Source organism: Jaculus jaculus, chromosome 2 (assembly GCF_020740685.1).
Source record: "Jaculus jaculus isolate mJacJac1 chromosome 2, mJacJac1.mat.Y.cur, whole genome shotgun sequence".
Taxonomy (NCBI): Eukaryota; Metazoa; Chordata; class Mammalia; order Rodentia; family Dipodidae; genus Jaculus; species Jaculus jaculus.
The window spans coordinates 50,660,423-50,675,120 of NC_059103.1; the positions used below are offsets into that span (position 1 = coordinate 50,660,423).

At 45.4% G+C, this 14,698-nt stretch overlaps 1 protein-coding gene across 1 annotated transcript; it reads right to left on the minus strand.

Moving 5' to 3' along the window:
- Positions 1 to 6,988: 6,988 nt before the first annotated feature.
- Txndc2 (thioredoxin domain containing 2) lies at positions 6,989 to 14,441 on the minus strand. The gene is made up of 3 exons (XM_045143502.1): positions 14,387 to 14,441; positions 9,025 to 9,528; positions 6,989 to 7,962 (listed from the first exon to the last, which is right to left on the minus strand). Exons 1-3 carry the CDS (start codon positions 14,439 to 14,441, stop codon positions 6,989 to 6,991), a joined length of 1,533 nt encoding a protein of 510 aa, XP_044999437.1.
- Between the last annotated feature and the right edge of the window lie 257 nt (positions 14,442 to 14,698).

The following is a 14,698-nucleotide window of genomic DNA, read 5'->3' on the forward strand; positions in this document are numbered from 1 at the left end:
ATATGCTCACTGACAAGTGTTTTGCCACATGTAGCCTCGCGGTGATGATGCCACCTACAGAAGGCCTGCATCAGACAAGGGAGAAAAGTGATGACATCTAAATAGAAGAGCGGGCAGCGGAGATGGTTCCGCAGTTAAAGACACTTGTTTGCAAAGTGTGACAGTCCAGGTTTTATTCCTCAGGACCCACATAAAGCCAGGTGCACAAACGGGCACATGCATCTGGTGTTCATTTGCAGTGGCAGGAAGCCCTGGTGTGCCCATTCATTCATTCATTCATTCATTTATTCTCTCTCTCATCACAAGTAAATAAAAGAAATTTTTTTTAAAGAAGTGAGACTAGTCGACAAGAAAAGGATTTCATGGAGGAGAGATAAGGAGGGGCAAAAAGAAGGGTGATGGGAGGGTATATTGTCTATATGTATGGAGGTTGTCAATAAAAAGCTTTTGATTTTTTTTTTTTTTTTTTTTTTTGGTTTTTCAAGGCAGGGTCTCACTCTGGCTCAGGCTGACCTGAAATTCACTCTGTAGTCTCAGGGTGGGCTCGAACTCTCAGCGATCCTCCTACCTCTGCCTCCCGAGTGCTGGGATTAAAGGCATGCGCCACCACGCCCGGCTAAGCTTTTGATTTTTGAAAATTATTATTTATGAGAGAGAGAGAGAGAGAGAGAGAGAGAGAGAGAGAAAGAATGGGCATGCTAGGTCCTATAGCCACTACAAATGAAATCCAGATGCATGTGCATTGTGCATCTGGCTTATGTGGGTACTGGGGAATTGAACCTGAGTCCTTAGGCTTCGCATGTAAGTACCTTAACTGCTAAGCCATCTCTCTAGCCCCCCCCTTTTTTTTTGAGGTAGGGTCTTACTCTAGCCCAGGCCGACCTGGAATTCACTATGGAGACTCAGGGTGGCTTCAAATTCACGGCAATCCTCCTACCTCTGTCTCCAGAGTGCTGGGATTAAAGGCATGTGCGACCATACCCAGCCCATAAAATTTTTTTAAATATTTATTCATTTATTTATCTGCAAGGAAAGAGAGAGAGAGAGAATGGGTTACCAGGGCCTCTTGCTATAGGCAAATGAACTCCAGATGCATATGCCACTTTGTGTGTCTGGCTTTACATGGGTACTGGGGTCTTGAACCCAGGCAGGCAGGCTTTAACCACTGAACCATCTCTCCAGCCCAATTAAGAAGTTAAAAGGAGCCAGGCAGGGTGGTGCATGACTTTAATCCTAGCACTGGGGAGGCAGAGGTAGGAGGATCACCATGAGTTCAAGGCCACCCTGAGTCTCCATAGTGAATTCCAGGTCGGCCTGGGCCAGAGTGAGACCCTACCTCGAAAAACCAAAAAAAAAGTTAAAAGGACACCGGGTATGGTGGCGCACGCCTTTAATCCCAGCACTGGGAGGTAGAGGTAGGAGGATCGCTGTGAGTTCGAGGCCACCCTGAGACTCCATAGTGAATTCCAGGTCAGCCTGGGCTAGAATGAGACCCTACCTTGAAAAACCAAAAAAAAAAAAGTTAAAAGGAAAAGTACTTTGCCATAGCAGCTTTGTATTTTGTTTGTTTGTTTTGAGATAGGGTCTTGCTCTAGCCCAGGCTGACCTGGAATTCACTATGGAGTCTCAGGCTGGCCTTGACCTCACAGCAATTCTCCTACCTCTGCCTCTTGAGTGATGGGATTAAAAGTGTGTGCTACAGCTTTATATGTTAGTGAAACTTACTGGAAATAACCACATGAAAACTGTTCTGAATTTTTTAAATAACTCATCAAAAAAACCTTTATGAATAACATCATTTATTGTTCAATATCTCACACTTAAGTTCCCAGATGAGAAATTTCATTCAATAATTTAGCTAAGGAAAAACATTAGCTCCTTTCTCACATTCCAAAGCTTGCTCATTTCAGATAATTGCGTCTGGCTATTACTGAATTTCCCTCTTCTCTCCCAATGGTTAAGAAGATCAAATTTTGCTGCTTAGCCAAAGCAATTGTTTATGCCATCTGGGTTTTGCTTATTCCCTTCTGGGTTCTCAGTTGCCTTCCTTGTTTCTTGCCTTATCATTAATACTTCCTGTAGGTCACTTTTGGAAAAAAAAAAAAGAAGGCTGAATATATAGGGTATCTTGTTTGTTGCTGTCCAGTGGCTGTTACTGGTGCAAAGGAGCCTGTGACACAAGTGTCTCTAAGGAGGCCTGAGGTGCACAATAGAAGATGACGAGGCTGTCCTGCTCTCAGACTTACAGGGAAGGCCATCCTTCAACTGGATGAATGAAGACGCACAAGGTTCTGGAGCAGGGGACTAGAGGGAGCAAGCCCTTTTCAGCAGAGAGACCTGCCGCTCTTCCCTAAAATTTGATTGGTTTCTTGAAATTTTGGATTGCTATAATTTAAAATTTTTTCAAGACAAGTCTAGAAATCTAGATTAGCACCCCCCTCCAAGAGAGTTCTGTTTCTTTCTTTACATGTTGGCCAAGAATTCATTATTTTAAGGCTTACAGAGACAATTAGATTAAGAGAAGGAAAGAGAAAGAAGTACAGAGAACTCCTACCATGAGGGAGGTTAGAGGTGGGCGGGGGAAGCCTCAAGAATCCATATTTTTTAATTTTTTAATTAATTTATTTTTTTTAATTTATTTATTTGAGAGCAACAGACACAGAGAGAAAGACAGATAGAGGGAGAGAGAGAGAATGGGCACGCCAGGGCTTCCAGCCTCTGCAAACGAACTCCAGACGCGTGCGCCCCCTTGTGCATCTGGCTAACGTGGGACCTGGGGAACCGAGCCTCGAACCGGGGTCCTTAGGCTTCACAGGCAAGCGCTTAACCGCTAAGCCATCTCTCCAGCCCAAGAATCCATATTTTTTAAAATGCTACTAGATACATATGGTGGCGCATGTATCTGGAGTTTGTTTGCAGTGGCCAGAGGCCCTAGTGCACCCATTCTCTCTCTAGCCCCCCTCTTTCTCTCTCTCTCTCTCTGCCTCTTTCTCAAATAAAAAATATAAATAAGTAATATGTTTAAAAATACTTTGGGCTGGGAATATGGCTCAGTGGTTGTGACGGTTTGATTCAGGTGTCCCCATACATTTAGGCATCCTGAATGCTAGATCCCCAGCTGATGGAGATTTGGGGATTAACATGTCCTTGAGGCAGTGTATTGTTGGGGGTGGGCTTATGGATGTTATAGCCAGTTTCCCCTTGCCAGTGTTTGGCACACTCTCCTGTTCCTCTTGGCCACCTGAGGTTGGCCAGGAGGTGATGCCCACTCTCTGCTCATGGCGTTGTTTTCTCCTGCCATCGTGGAGCTTCCCCTCTAGCCTGTAAGCCAAAATAACCCCTTTTCCCCACAAGCTGCTCTTGGTTGGGTTATTCTGCCAGCAATAAGAACCTGACTGCAACAGTGGTTAAAGTTGTTTGCTTGCAAAGCCTGTGGAAGCCCAGGCTCAATTCCCCAGCACCATGTAAAGCCAGATGCACAAAGTGGTACTTGTTTTTATTTTATTTTTATTTATTTAAGAGAGAGAGAGATAGGGAAGGAGAGAGAGAGAGAAAATGAGAAAGAGAGTGAATGGGAATGCCAGGGCCTCCAACTGCTGCAAATGAAATCCAAACACATGTGTCCCCTTGTGCATATGGCTTACATGGGTCCTGGGGAATTGAACCTGGGTTCTTTGGCTTTGAAGGCAAGTGCCTTAACCACTAAGTAATCTGTTGGAGTCTGGTTCGCATTGCTGGTAGAAATCACCCAATTAAGAGAAGCTTGTGGGAAAAGAGGTTTATTTTAGCTTACAGGCTCTAGGGAAAGCTCCATGATGGCAGGGGAAAATGATGGCATGAGCAGAAGGTGGACATCACCTCCTGGCCAACATAAGCTGGACAGTAGCAACAGGAGACTGTGCCAAACACTGGCATGGGGAAACTTGCTATAACACCCATAAGCCTGCCTCCAAAAATACACTCCCTCCAGGAGACAATTCCCAAATCTCCATCAGCTGGAGAACCTAGCATTAAGAACACCTAAGTTTATGTGGGACACGAATCAAGCCACCACATTCTACCCCTGGCCCCCATAACCTGATATTCATACATGATATAAAATACAGTTCATTCAATATGACTTTAAAAGTCCCCATAGTTTTCATCAATATCAATGATGTTCAAACATCCCCATAGTCCAAGATCTTTTAAATGAGCCATAATACCCCCCCCCAAAAAAAAACCTCAAAAAACCATAATGGCACAGAATACATTCACTGCAAAAGATGGCATTGGGCATAACAAGAAATATTCAACCAATACATGATTTAAAACAACTGGGGCAAACATCAAAGTCTGTAACTTCAAGTCCAACAACTCTAGTCAGTGACAAATCTCCAAATTCGATAATTCTAACCAGCAATAAGTCTCTGGCATTCCATTCCCGCCCCTCCAGCTAGGCTATTCACAGTCCTGGAAAACTTCATCGGGGCCAGCAGCTACTTGGCAGCCATCTCATGGTCCTGGCATCTCCACTGGGTCTCTGCTGCAACCCATGGTTCATTCTCATGGCTTCATCAGGTCTCCATGTAGGCATCTAGCAAACCTGCTTCACACTGCCAATGGCTATTTCCAAAGACCGTGTTGCAAACTCAATGGCCCTCTTTCCAGCATTTTTTACACTCCACAATACCAGGTACGGTGCCAATTTGTTAATCCAGAGGTGAATAAAGCAGACTTTGAAGAACAGGACACTCCTTGAGCACTAAGGCCCCTTCACAAGAGTCTACATTCTTCCTGCTGCCCCAGTGCAGCTCAGCTGGCCCAATCTCAAAGGCTGTAATATCTCAAACAATTTGCAGGTCAATAGGCAGCAGTTTAGGCCCAAAGATTTCGTTTTATTCTGTGCCATACCCCTCTGCTCACACCAGTTCATTTCTAAGCAAAGCAACCCTGCACAACTTCTTAGGACATGGGCATAACTGCAAGCTTTTTGCACAAACTGCTAGCCCAGTCCAAGCAAAGCTCTTTCTCACCCCCATAAGGCAAACCTTACAGTCCATAGTTCTTACTGCCTTCAGGTCTTTCAACTCTGACCAGAATAGTCCATCAAGCTGTACTTACAGCACTGCAAGGCATCTCTTAGGCCAAGGTTTCAAATCCTTCCACATTCCTCTTGAAAATCAGCTACAAAAGGCTGAAGCCACACAGTCAGGTGTCTATCAGCAACCCCACTCTCAGTACCACTTTACTATTGAAGTCTGGTTTGCAGTGCTGGTAGAAATCACCCAACCAAGAGGTTTGCTTATTCTCTTAATCATTCTCTCTCTCTTTCTGCTCATAAATAAAAATAGTTTAAAAACACTTTGGACCAACAGAAAGTAGCATGAGTAACACCAGGGGAAATGGAGGTTGTTGTTCAGTAGGTACCAAATTTCAGTTATATATTCTAGAAATCTGCTGTGCGACGTAATGTTTCAAGTTAACAAGGAATGGTTTGGATCACATAAAAATTGATCTCGGGGTAGACACGAAGTTAAATGTTCTTACTTCAAGCAGCCACAAGAGCGGGGGGCGCACAGCAATTTCTAGAGGATAACGGGTATCACAGGTGAGTGTGACCACCCTGAGCCACACTCATTCAGTTGTCCACTCTAAGTGGGTATAGCTCTTTGTGAATCAGTTAAAGCTCCTCGAACCAGGGCTGGAGAGATTGCTCAATGGTAAAGGCACTTGCCTGCAAAGCCAAAGGCCCCAGGTTTGGTTCCCTGGGACCCACGTAAAGCCAAATGCACAAGGTGGACCACGTGTCTGGACTTTATTTGTAATGGCTATGTCCATGCACCCTCTCTTTCTCTGGTTCTCTCACAAAAAAATAAATACATAAAATAAAATTTCAAAATTTCAAAAAGATAACGAACACTCCCACTCCTCCGTGCCAAGCTAATACCTGATTTAGACTTGGGGCCTTTGGTCTGTGGAGATACCTGGAAATAGGAATGAGGCACTCATTTACCAGGGGACTTGGCCAGCCAGGCACTGATGTCATAATGGGACCATGGGTCACCCAGAACTCAGCCTCTGTGGGGCCCTGTCTTCAGCGGCCCAGTTCTGAGAGGGTTAGGAGGAGCTCCCAGGACCAGAAGGAGGATGGTGATGACATGTGACTCTCTCACAGTCCTCATTCTCCAAAGTACCTTATCAGAGCCCCAAGCACATGCAAGCATGAGGAAAGAACTTTCCATTAGTCTCTCAGCTAAGCACTTCTGCTAAAGAACCGTCTGCATTTCCATTGCTGCACAAACACGCAATGAGCAGAATTTTCAAACACAGATGGGGGAAAAAAATCCTCAAGATTCTTGAAAAGGAGAGGACGTCAGGACTTCTAATCTCCACCCCAGAAATTTCTAATTTTATCTTCTCCTGTCAACAAAAACATGGTCGCCACATGATTTGATGCTTTGGCTACGTTTTGAAAAGGGTAAACTACTTATTTCTAATTTACAAGCAGCACCATTATAATCTGGACATACATGTTTTGTCTTATTTGATCGTTTTTAGCAAATGGGGGGAAAATTAGGGGCTGATGAAATGGTTCAGTGGTTAAAGGAGCTTGCTTACAAAGTCTGATGGCCCGGGTTCAATACCCCAGTACCCATGTAAAGTCAGATGCCCAAAGTGGTATGTGTGTCTGAAGTTTGTTTGTAATGGCAGGAGGCCCTAGTATACCCCGTCTCTCTATATCAACGCAATACATTTTTTAAAAAAAACTTGTAAAAGCTAGGTATGGTGGTACACGCCTTTAATCCCAGCGCTTGGGAGGCAGAGGTAGGAGGATCGCCATGAGTTCATGGCTAACCTGAGACTACATAGTGAATTCCAGGTCAGCCTGGGCTAGAGTGAGACCCTACATCAAAAAAAAAAAAAAAAAAAAAAAAAAAAAAACCTGGGAAAAAAGAAACAAAAAGTAGTTGTAAACCACAGCTCACAATGTCCTCAGAATATATGGTTACTTTAATTCTTCAATGGTTGCTTTAAGCTTTTCCATGAGAGCTCCAGAAAATTCACCCACCTTTTCTCCCTTTTTATAAAATTGAAAAGTTGGCAGACAAAAAATTGCAAGGTCTCTCACCAGCTCCTCACAGTTGTCCACATCCACTTCTAGGAATACCACATCCTCGTGCTTCACAGACAGGGAGTGGAAACAAGGCTTGATTCCCCTGCAAGGACCACACCAAGGGGCCGAGAAGTCCACAGCAACCAGCGTCTCCCCAGCCTCCTTGAGGACTTCCTCAAAGTCCGTCTTACTTGTGATCACCTTCACCCTGTCTGCCTCCAGATCCTCCAGCGGAAGGGTCTCTTCCTCTGAGGACCTAGGGAGGTCACCCTCTCTGGGCTGGGTGGTGTCTTGTGAAGATTTGATGTCACCCTCCTGGGACTGAATAGTATCTTCTGAGGACCTAGGGATGTCACCTTTCTTGGATTGGACAGTGTCATCTGAGGACTTGGTGAAGTTACCCTTCCTGGGTTTGGCGGTGTTGTCTGAGGGCCTGGGGACATTATTCTCCTTGGGCTGCATAGCGAGTGCTGTGGCCTGGAGGGTGATGCCCTGTTTGGGCAGGATGGCTTTTGTCAAGGGCTTGGAGATTTTCCTATGCTTGGCCTGCATGGTGTTGCCTGAGGCCTTAGGAACGTTCCCTTGTTTGGGCTGGGTAGTTTTTGCTGTGGCCTTGGAGATGTCACCTGGCTTCACATGGGTGGCTTTTGGTGAGGACTTGGGGATGTTTCCATGCTTGGGATAGATGGTGTTTTCTGAGAGCTTGGGGATGTCATCGCTCTGCTGGGGGACCTCATGCTCCTCCATGGACACGTTAAGTGTCTTGCTGACCATGAGGTCAATAGCCTTTTCAACGTCCTGGGATGTGTCCAAGAATTCTGGGACTAGAGGAACCACATTTTTGGACAGAACGTCTAATGGAATTTCTGGACAAGAAAAAAAAAAAACAAATAAAAATGCAAAAGAAGAAATAAAAGTCTTTTGAATATTCCAAGGAAGACTGACGTCATTATTATAGATCATGAAGTCTGATGTGTAGATTAGAATGAACTCTGATGAATGATTTATAAATTTTAAACTGAATTTACCAAAACACTGAGAAGCAAGTGAGTATGCATATCTTTTATGTACATTTGTTTTACATTTTAAAATATGATTTATTTGTGAGGGGAGAGAGACAGAGTGAGCAAGTGAGCTTGTGCTGGCCCACCAGGGCCTCTAGCAGCTGCAAACAAAACTGCACACATGTGCTGTATTGTACCCTGACTGTGCATGGGTGCTGGGGACTCAAACCCTGATGGCAGGCTAAGCAAGCAAGCACTTTCAACTGCTGGGCCATCTCCACAACCCCGCGTTTCTTATTTTAGTGACAACTCTCTCCTCTTGGCTTAGCACTATCATTTGCTCTTCAAATGTATGTCTCTTAAAAAAAACCATGTTCCAGGCTGGAGAGATGGCTTAGCGGTTAAGCGCTTGCCTGTGAAGCCTAAGGACCCCGGTTCGAGGCTCGGTTCCCCAGGTCCCACGTTAGCCAGATGCACAAGGGGGCGCACGCGTCTGGAGTTCGTTTGCAGAGGCTGGAAGCCCTGGCGCGCCCATTCTCTCTCTCTCCCTCTATCTGTCTTTCTCTCTGTGTCTGTCGCTCTCAAATAAATAAATAAAATTTTTTTTAAAAAAAACCATGTTCCTTTCCCACTTACCATTGGTATCACCTTTCTTTGTTGTTTCTTTAACTGCTGAGCCATCTTCCCAGCCTTCTTTTGTTGTTTCGTTTCTCAGTCTCGTGTCTGGCTCATTGGCGTCACCTTCATTTGACGTTCCTCTAACCACTGAGCCACCTGCCCAGCTCTCATTTGTTTCATTTCTCAGTCTCGTGTCTGGTTTATTGGCGTCACCTTCATTCGATGTTCCTGTAACCCCTGAGCCATCTGCCCAGCTCTCATTTGTTGTTTTGTTTCTCAGTCTCGTGTCTGGCTCATTGGCGTCACCTTCACTCGACGGTCCTCTAACCACTGAGCCACCTGCCCAGCTCTCATTTGTTTCATTTCTCAGTCTCGTGTCCGGCTCATTGGCGTCACCTTCATTCGATGTTCCTGTAACCCCCGAGCCACCTGCCCAGCTCTCATTTGCTGTTTCATTTCTCAGTCTCGTGTCTGACTCATTGGCGTCACCTTCGTTTGACGTTCCTCTAACCACTGAGCCACCTGCCCAGCTCTCGTTTGTTTCATTTCTCAGTCTCGTGTCTGGTTCATTGGCGTCACCTTCACTCGACATTCCTTTAACTACTGAGCCACCTGCCCAGCTCTCATTTGTTGTTTCGTTTCTCAGTCTCGTGTCTGGCTCATTGGTGTCACCTTCATTTCTCATTTCTTTGGCTGCTGAGCCATCTTCCCAGCCTTTATTTGGTGTTTCTTGATTTCTCAGTTTCACATCTGGTTCTTCAGGGCTTCCAGCTTGAACACGGTCCATTTCCAGCTCTTTATCTACATTCACTCATGGTCACTCATAGATGCCTCACACTGAAGGCTTTCCCCCCCCTCACCACCACCTTTTTCAATATAGCCAGATGGTTAACAAAATGTGGTAACCCTTACACACAGGTAGCAGTACAGTTGGTTTTCCCAACCACTACCCCCAACGGTGGCATTTGAGAGTCTCATGGCAAGCCTCGGTGCTGGTAGCCACACTGTGAGCTGTGGAGACACACCACAGGCATTATTTCCTCAAGCACAACAAACCACTGAGGTAAGAACCATTATGATCAACACCTTACAAATGGGAAAAGTGAGCCTCAGAGAAGTTATGTAGCTCACTCAAGGTCACAAAGCCAGGATGAGGTCAGGGGCCATATAACTGCCCTCTGTTCTTTGCCAAATAACTTATTCTGAATGGGAATGTAAACTAATTTTTCTACAATTTCCCTCCAGTATTTCTTAACACTAGATTTATTTTTATGACTTGTTCATTGAGTTACTCTTCTATTCCATTGCTATAACTGAGGGTTAGTACTTCAATTTTTTTTTATGAGAGAGAGGGAGAGAATTGGCACACCAGGACCCACAGCCACTGCAGTCAAACTCCAGACGCATGTGCCACCTTGTGGGCATGTGCAACCTTCAGCATGGGATCTGGGGAGTTGAACATGCATCCTTAGGCTTTGCAGGCAAGCGCCTTAACTGCTAAGCCAGCTCTCCAGCCCTGAGTTCGGAGATTTAGAGGCTGGGGAGATCATGCAGTTGGTAATGTGCTTGCCACACAGGCACTTTGATTCCCAGTACCCATGTAAAATGCTAGGCATATGCTTGTGATGCCAGTGTTGGAGCGGTGGCTGCCTGGGCCAGCTAGGGTAGCCTTGTCAGTGAGCTCTGGGACGGGGAGAGTCCCCGTTTTCAAAGGAAGTGGATAGCATTGCTGAAGGCTGTCCTTTGTCCTCCACATGCATGTGCACATGTGTGAATGTGCACACACCCACACATATGCTCACACATGCATGGACATGCACATATGTTCACCACATCACACACAAAGAAGTGAGATTTATTTTGCTCAAAGCTCCGGCATGACATCAGCATCAACCTGGATATAGGGGAGACCTCAAGAAAGGTGGCTATGAGTCACAGTGATGAAAGCTCATGCAAGGCTAAGAAATTGTGGGGGACAGGAAGCCAGAGCACAGAGAAGAGCCATACTTGCTCTTTTCTTTTTCTTTTTCTGAGGTAGGGTATCACTCTAGCTCATGCTGACCTGGAATTCACTATGTATTCTCAGGACGGCCTTGAACTCACATTGATCCTCCTACCTCTGCCTCTGGAGTGCTAGGATTAAAGGCGTGCGCCACCACACCTGGCCCATGCTTGCCTTTTTTTTTTTAGTTTTTTTTTTTTTTGAAGTAGGGTCTCTGGCCCAGGCTGACCTGGAATTCACTATGGAGTCTCAGGGTGGCCTTGAACTCAGTGATCCTCCTACCTCTGCCTCCCGAGTGCTGGGATTAAAGGTGTGCGCCACCACACCCGGCTTCAACCATGCTTGCCTTTTTGTAATGACTCTCTTACAAGAACTAACAGGGTCCCATAAGAAGTACCCTAATCCTTCTAAAGGCAGCATACCCCCATGACCTGACTATGAAACCCCATCTATCGATCCTGCCATACTAAAACCAAGAGTCCAACAAGTAAACCTTTAAGGGGACAAACCACATACAACCCATAACTCTCACTGTGTATCTCTCCTAAGAATCTCCTCACAACCACATCTACCTCTGCGGAAAAGTGCCACATGGTGGAGGAAGTGCATCTTCCTACCTTTGTCTGGAGAGGAGCAGCGTTCTTGTAGCTAGCTCCCGCACAACTGACCACGTCTACCCAGCTGTGTGAAATCCCAGTTCAAATATTTCCCCTGGGCTGGGGGTGCCCACTATTGTAGGTTGCCTGGCATGCATGAGACTCTGAGTCTCACGTTTAGCAATACACACACACACACACACACACACATACATACACACACACACATTTCTTCCAGAAAGACTTCTTTTATTAGTCTGGAGTTGTTTTCCACACTCACTGTGCATAGCAGTCCAGTCCCATGTAATATGGATAAATGTAGAATTGTGCATTCTCATTTAACAAAATTTTTTGCATGTGTATGTGTGTGTGGTATGCATGTATGTATGTGTTCATATGCATGTGGGACCATGTGGGTGCATGTGCATATGTGTGTATAGAGGCCAGAGGTCAACATTAGATATCTTCCTCAGTCAGTCACCTTAGTTTTAAAACATTTTTATTGACAACTTCTATAAATATAAACAAGATACCATGATCATAATCCCCTCCCACCACTCTCCCTTTTCCCATTCCCAAATCCTCCCTCCACTGAATCCCTTCCCTTTTCCAACTAGTCTCTCTTCTGTTTTGATGTCATTGGTCTCTTTTCCTCTTATTATGCAGGTCCTGTGTAGGTAGCGTCAGCCGTTGTGAGGTCATGAATATCGAGGTCACTTTGAGTCTGGAAGACAGTACTATAAGCACTACCCCCCCCCCTTTGGCCCTTACTTTCTCTTTTTTAATGAACTAACGAGTTTATTGGGTTACTTACAGAGCAGGGTGAGGGGTTGCTTACAAGAGCAAGAGGTGCAGCTGTACCACCACGGGAAGTCTCACCCCATCCTGGATGGCAATCCCCCCATAGCTGCTTTGATTCAAAGGCAGCGACATCACCAGAAAGCCCACCTCAGCCCACCTCAGCCCACCTCAGCCCACCTCAGCGTAGGGGATGACTCATGAAGGCTGCATCTCTGGAGCTCACGGCATCACTTGCAGGCAGCCTGTCTATGACTCAGCCTCTCCTCTTACAGTTTTGCTGCCTCCTCTTGCACAACGGTCCCTGAGCTGGGGAGGGTACGCCAGAGATGTCTCACTGAGTGTTGAACACTCCCCTGTTGCTTCTCAACATGTTGATCCACCTTATTCTTTGAGACAGAGTCTCTCACCTAACTTAGAGCTCACAGCTTCAGTTAGACAAGGTAGTCAGTAAGCCCCAAGGATCCACCTGTCTTGCCACCCCCCCACCCCAGGATTTGAGATTATAGGGAAGCGCCACCATGTCAAATATGTTAGATAGGTGCTTGGGGTCCAAATTCAGGTCCTCATGCTGGCATTCATTGAGTCCTCTCTCCTTCCAGCATTCTTCAAGACAGATTTTTGCATGTATATGTGTGTGTTGTAAATGTGTGCATGTGTGCTCACCCATGTAGATGCATGTGCATGCATGTAGAGGCCAGAGGATGGTGGGTGTTTCCCTCAGTTGCTCTCCAGCTTATTTACTGAGGCAGGCGCTCTAAATTGAACCCAGGCCTCACAGATTTGGCTAGCCAGGCTTGGCCCAGCTAGCCAGTCAAAGGCCATCACACAGCGCTGTTATTTATGCTTGCACGCGTGCTGAGTATCCAGACTCAGGCTTGGATCAGGGATCATTTGCACAGCAAGTGCTTTAGCCACAGAGTTGTCTTGCCAGTCCCAGGTTCGCATTTTTTTAAAAGATTTATTTAAAAAATATTTTGGGCTCAAGATGGCTCAGTGGTTAAGGCACTTGCCTGCCATGCCTAACGACCCAGGGTTGATTCCCCAGTACCCACATGAAGCCAGATGCACAGTGGTACATGCATCTCGAATTTGTTTGCAGGGCTGGAGACCCTGGCACACCAATTCTCTCTCTGTGTCTCTTTTCTCTATCATACACTGCTTACAAATAAATAAATTAAAAATGCTAAAAATATTTTATTTGCAAGGAGAGAGAGAGAGAGAAAGAGAGGCAAGCCAGGGCCTCTAGCCATTGCAAACAAATGCCAGATGCATGTGCCACTTTGTGTATTTGGCTTTATGTGGGTACTGAGGAATGGAACCTGGGTCCTTAGGATTTTCAGGCAAGCATCTTAACCACTAAGCCATCTCTCCAGCCCCTACGTTTGCATTCTTGATGTGTATGTTGTACAAATTCTCACCTGTTTCTTTCACCACACTACATAATGGTTGAAGTGAAAAGGGAGGTCTAAGAAGTAAAGTGACTGCATTGACTGTAGAAACATCAAAACATCTAATGGCAATAATTCCCTTCTCTGGAATTTCATACCAGAACATATTCCATCAAGAGAGAAAGATGCTGGCCTTAGCAACTGCAAAGATAATGCCAATCCTTTGTGAGGAAAGAGCCCCCGACCCCATCTTCCATTCTGCTTCCTGACAAGGAAAGCTCTTCCCTCCTTTGATGGCAAATTGAGTAAAGATTTCTACATCTTTCTGATTGGGTGTTTTAATATTTTATTTACTTAGTTATTTATTTGAGAGAGAGAAAGAATGGGCATGCCAGGGCCTCTAGCCACTGCAAACGAATTTCAGACACATGTGTATCCAGCTTTACACGGGTCCTGGGGATATCAAACCTGGGTCCTTTGGCTTTGCCAGCATATGCCTTAACCACTAAGCCATCTCTCCAGCTCCTGATTTGGTGTTTTAAAGGATGAGAGGGTTATTTTTACTCTGTAATGCAAAAGGATTCCACCATTGATGGGTCTTTCATTATGCACCATGGTAAAGCAGAGGCTGAAATAAATGTCAGAGCCATATCTGTCTCTCCTGAGTGTTAGGAAAAAGGAGCCAAAATACTAAGATTGGACATAGTTCAAGTGAGTCCTTGTGCTAACTTTCTGCTAATGTAACAAAATAACCAAGGTAATCACTTTAAAAAGAGGAAAATCTTATTTGGGCTCACATTTTTGGAGATTTCAATCAATGGTCAATTGGCCCGTGTCTTTTTGGACCTGTGGTAAGACAGCACACAGAGAAAGCGACTTACCTTCTGGTGGCTGGTAATCAGTAGCTCCAAGGGCTGGACCCCAAGCCTTTAACATGGGCCATTTGGTGGAAACTTACCGAAACTATGAGTTTGCTAGCATAGGAGAGACATCTGTGAACCTTGTTCATTGTAACATTAACTTGTTTCCTTGGGCCTTGGCTTTACAAGGCAGTAGGGATTAGATTATGATACAGAAGAAACCGATCTGCAAGAAAGAAGTGACAATATAATCTCTTCCATCCTGTAAATGAGGAAGCAAGAGAGCAATTACATGCGTCCCAGCCTCTCCTGTCCGGCACGAAACATCAGCCT

Bases quoted from the DNA above. Each gene is read 5' to 3' on its own strand.
- Txndc2 (XM_045143502.1), bottom strand. From the start codon at position 14,441: ATGTTAAAGGCTTGGGGTCCAGCCCTTGGAGCTACTGATTACCAGCCA. The intron at 9,529-14,386 runs GTAAGTCGCTTT...AGTGACCATGAG, and splicing joins TGATTACCAGCCACCAGAAG to TGAATGTAGATAAAGAGCTG. The intron at 7,963-9,024 runs GTGACGCCAATG...TTTCTTGTCCAG, and splicing joins TAGAGGACCGTCGAGTGAAG to AAATTCCATTAGACGTTCTG.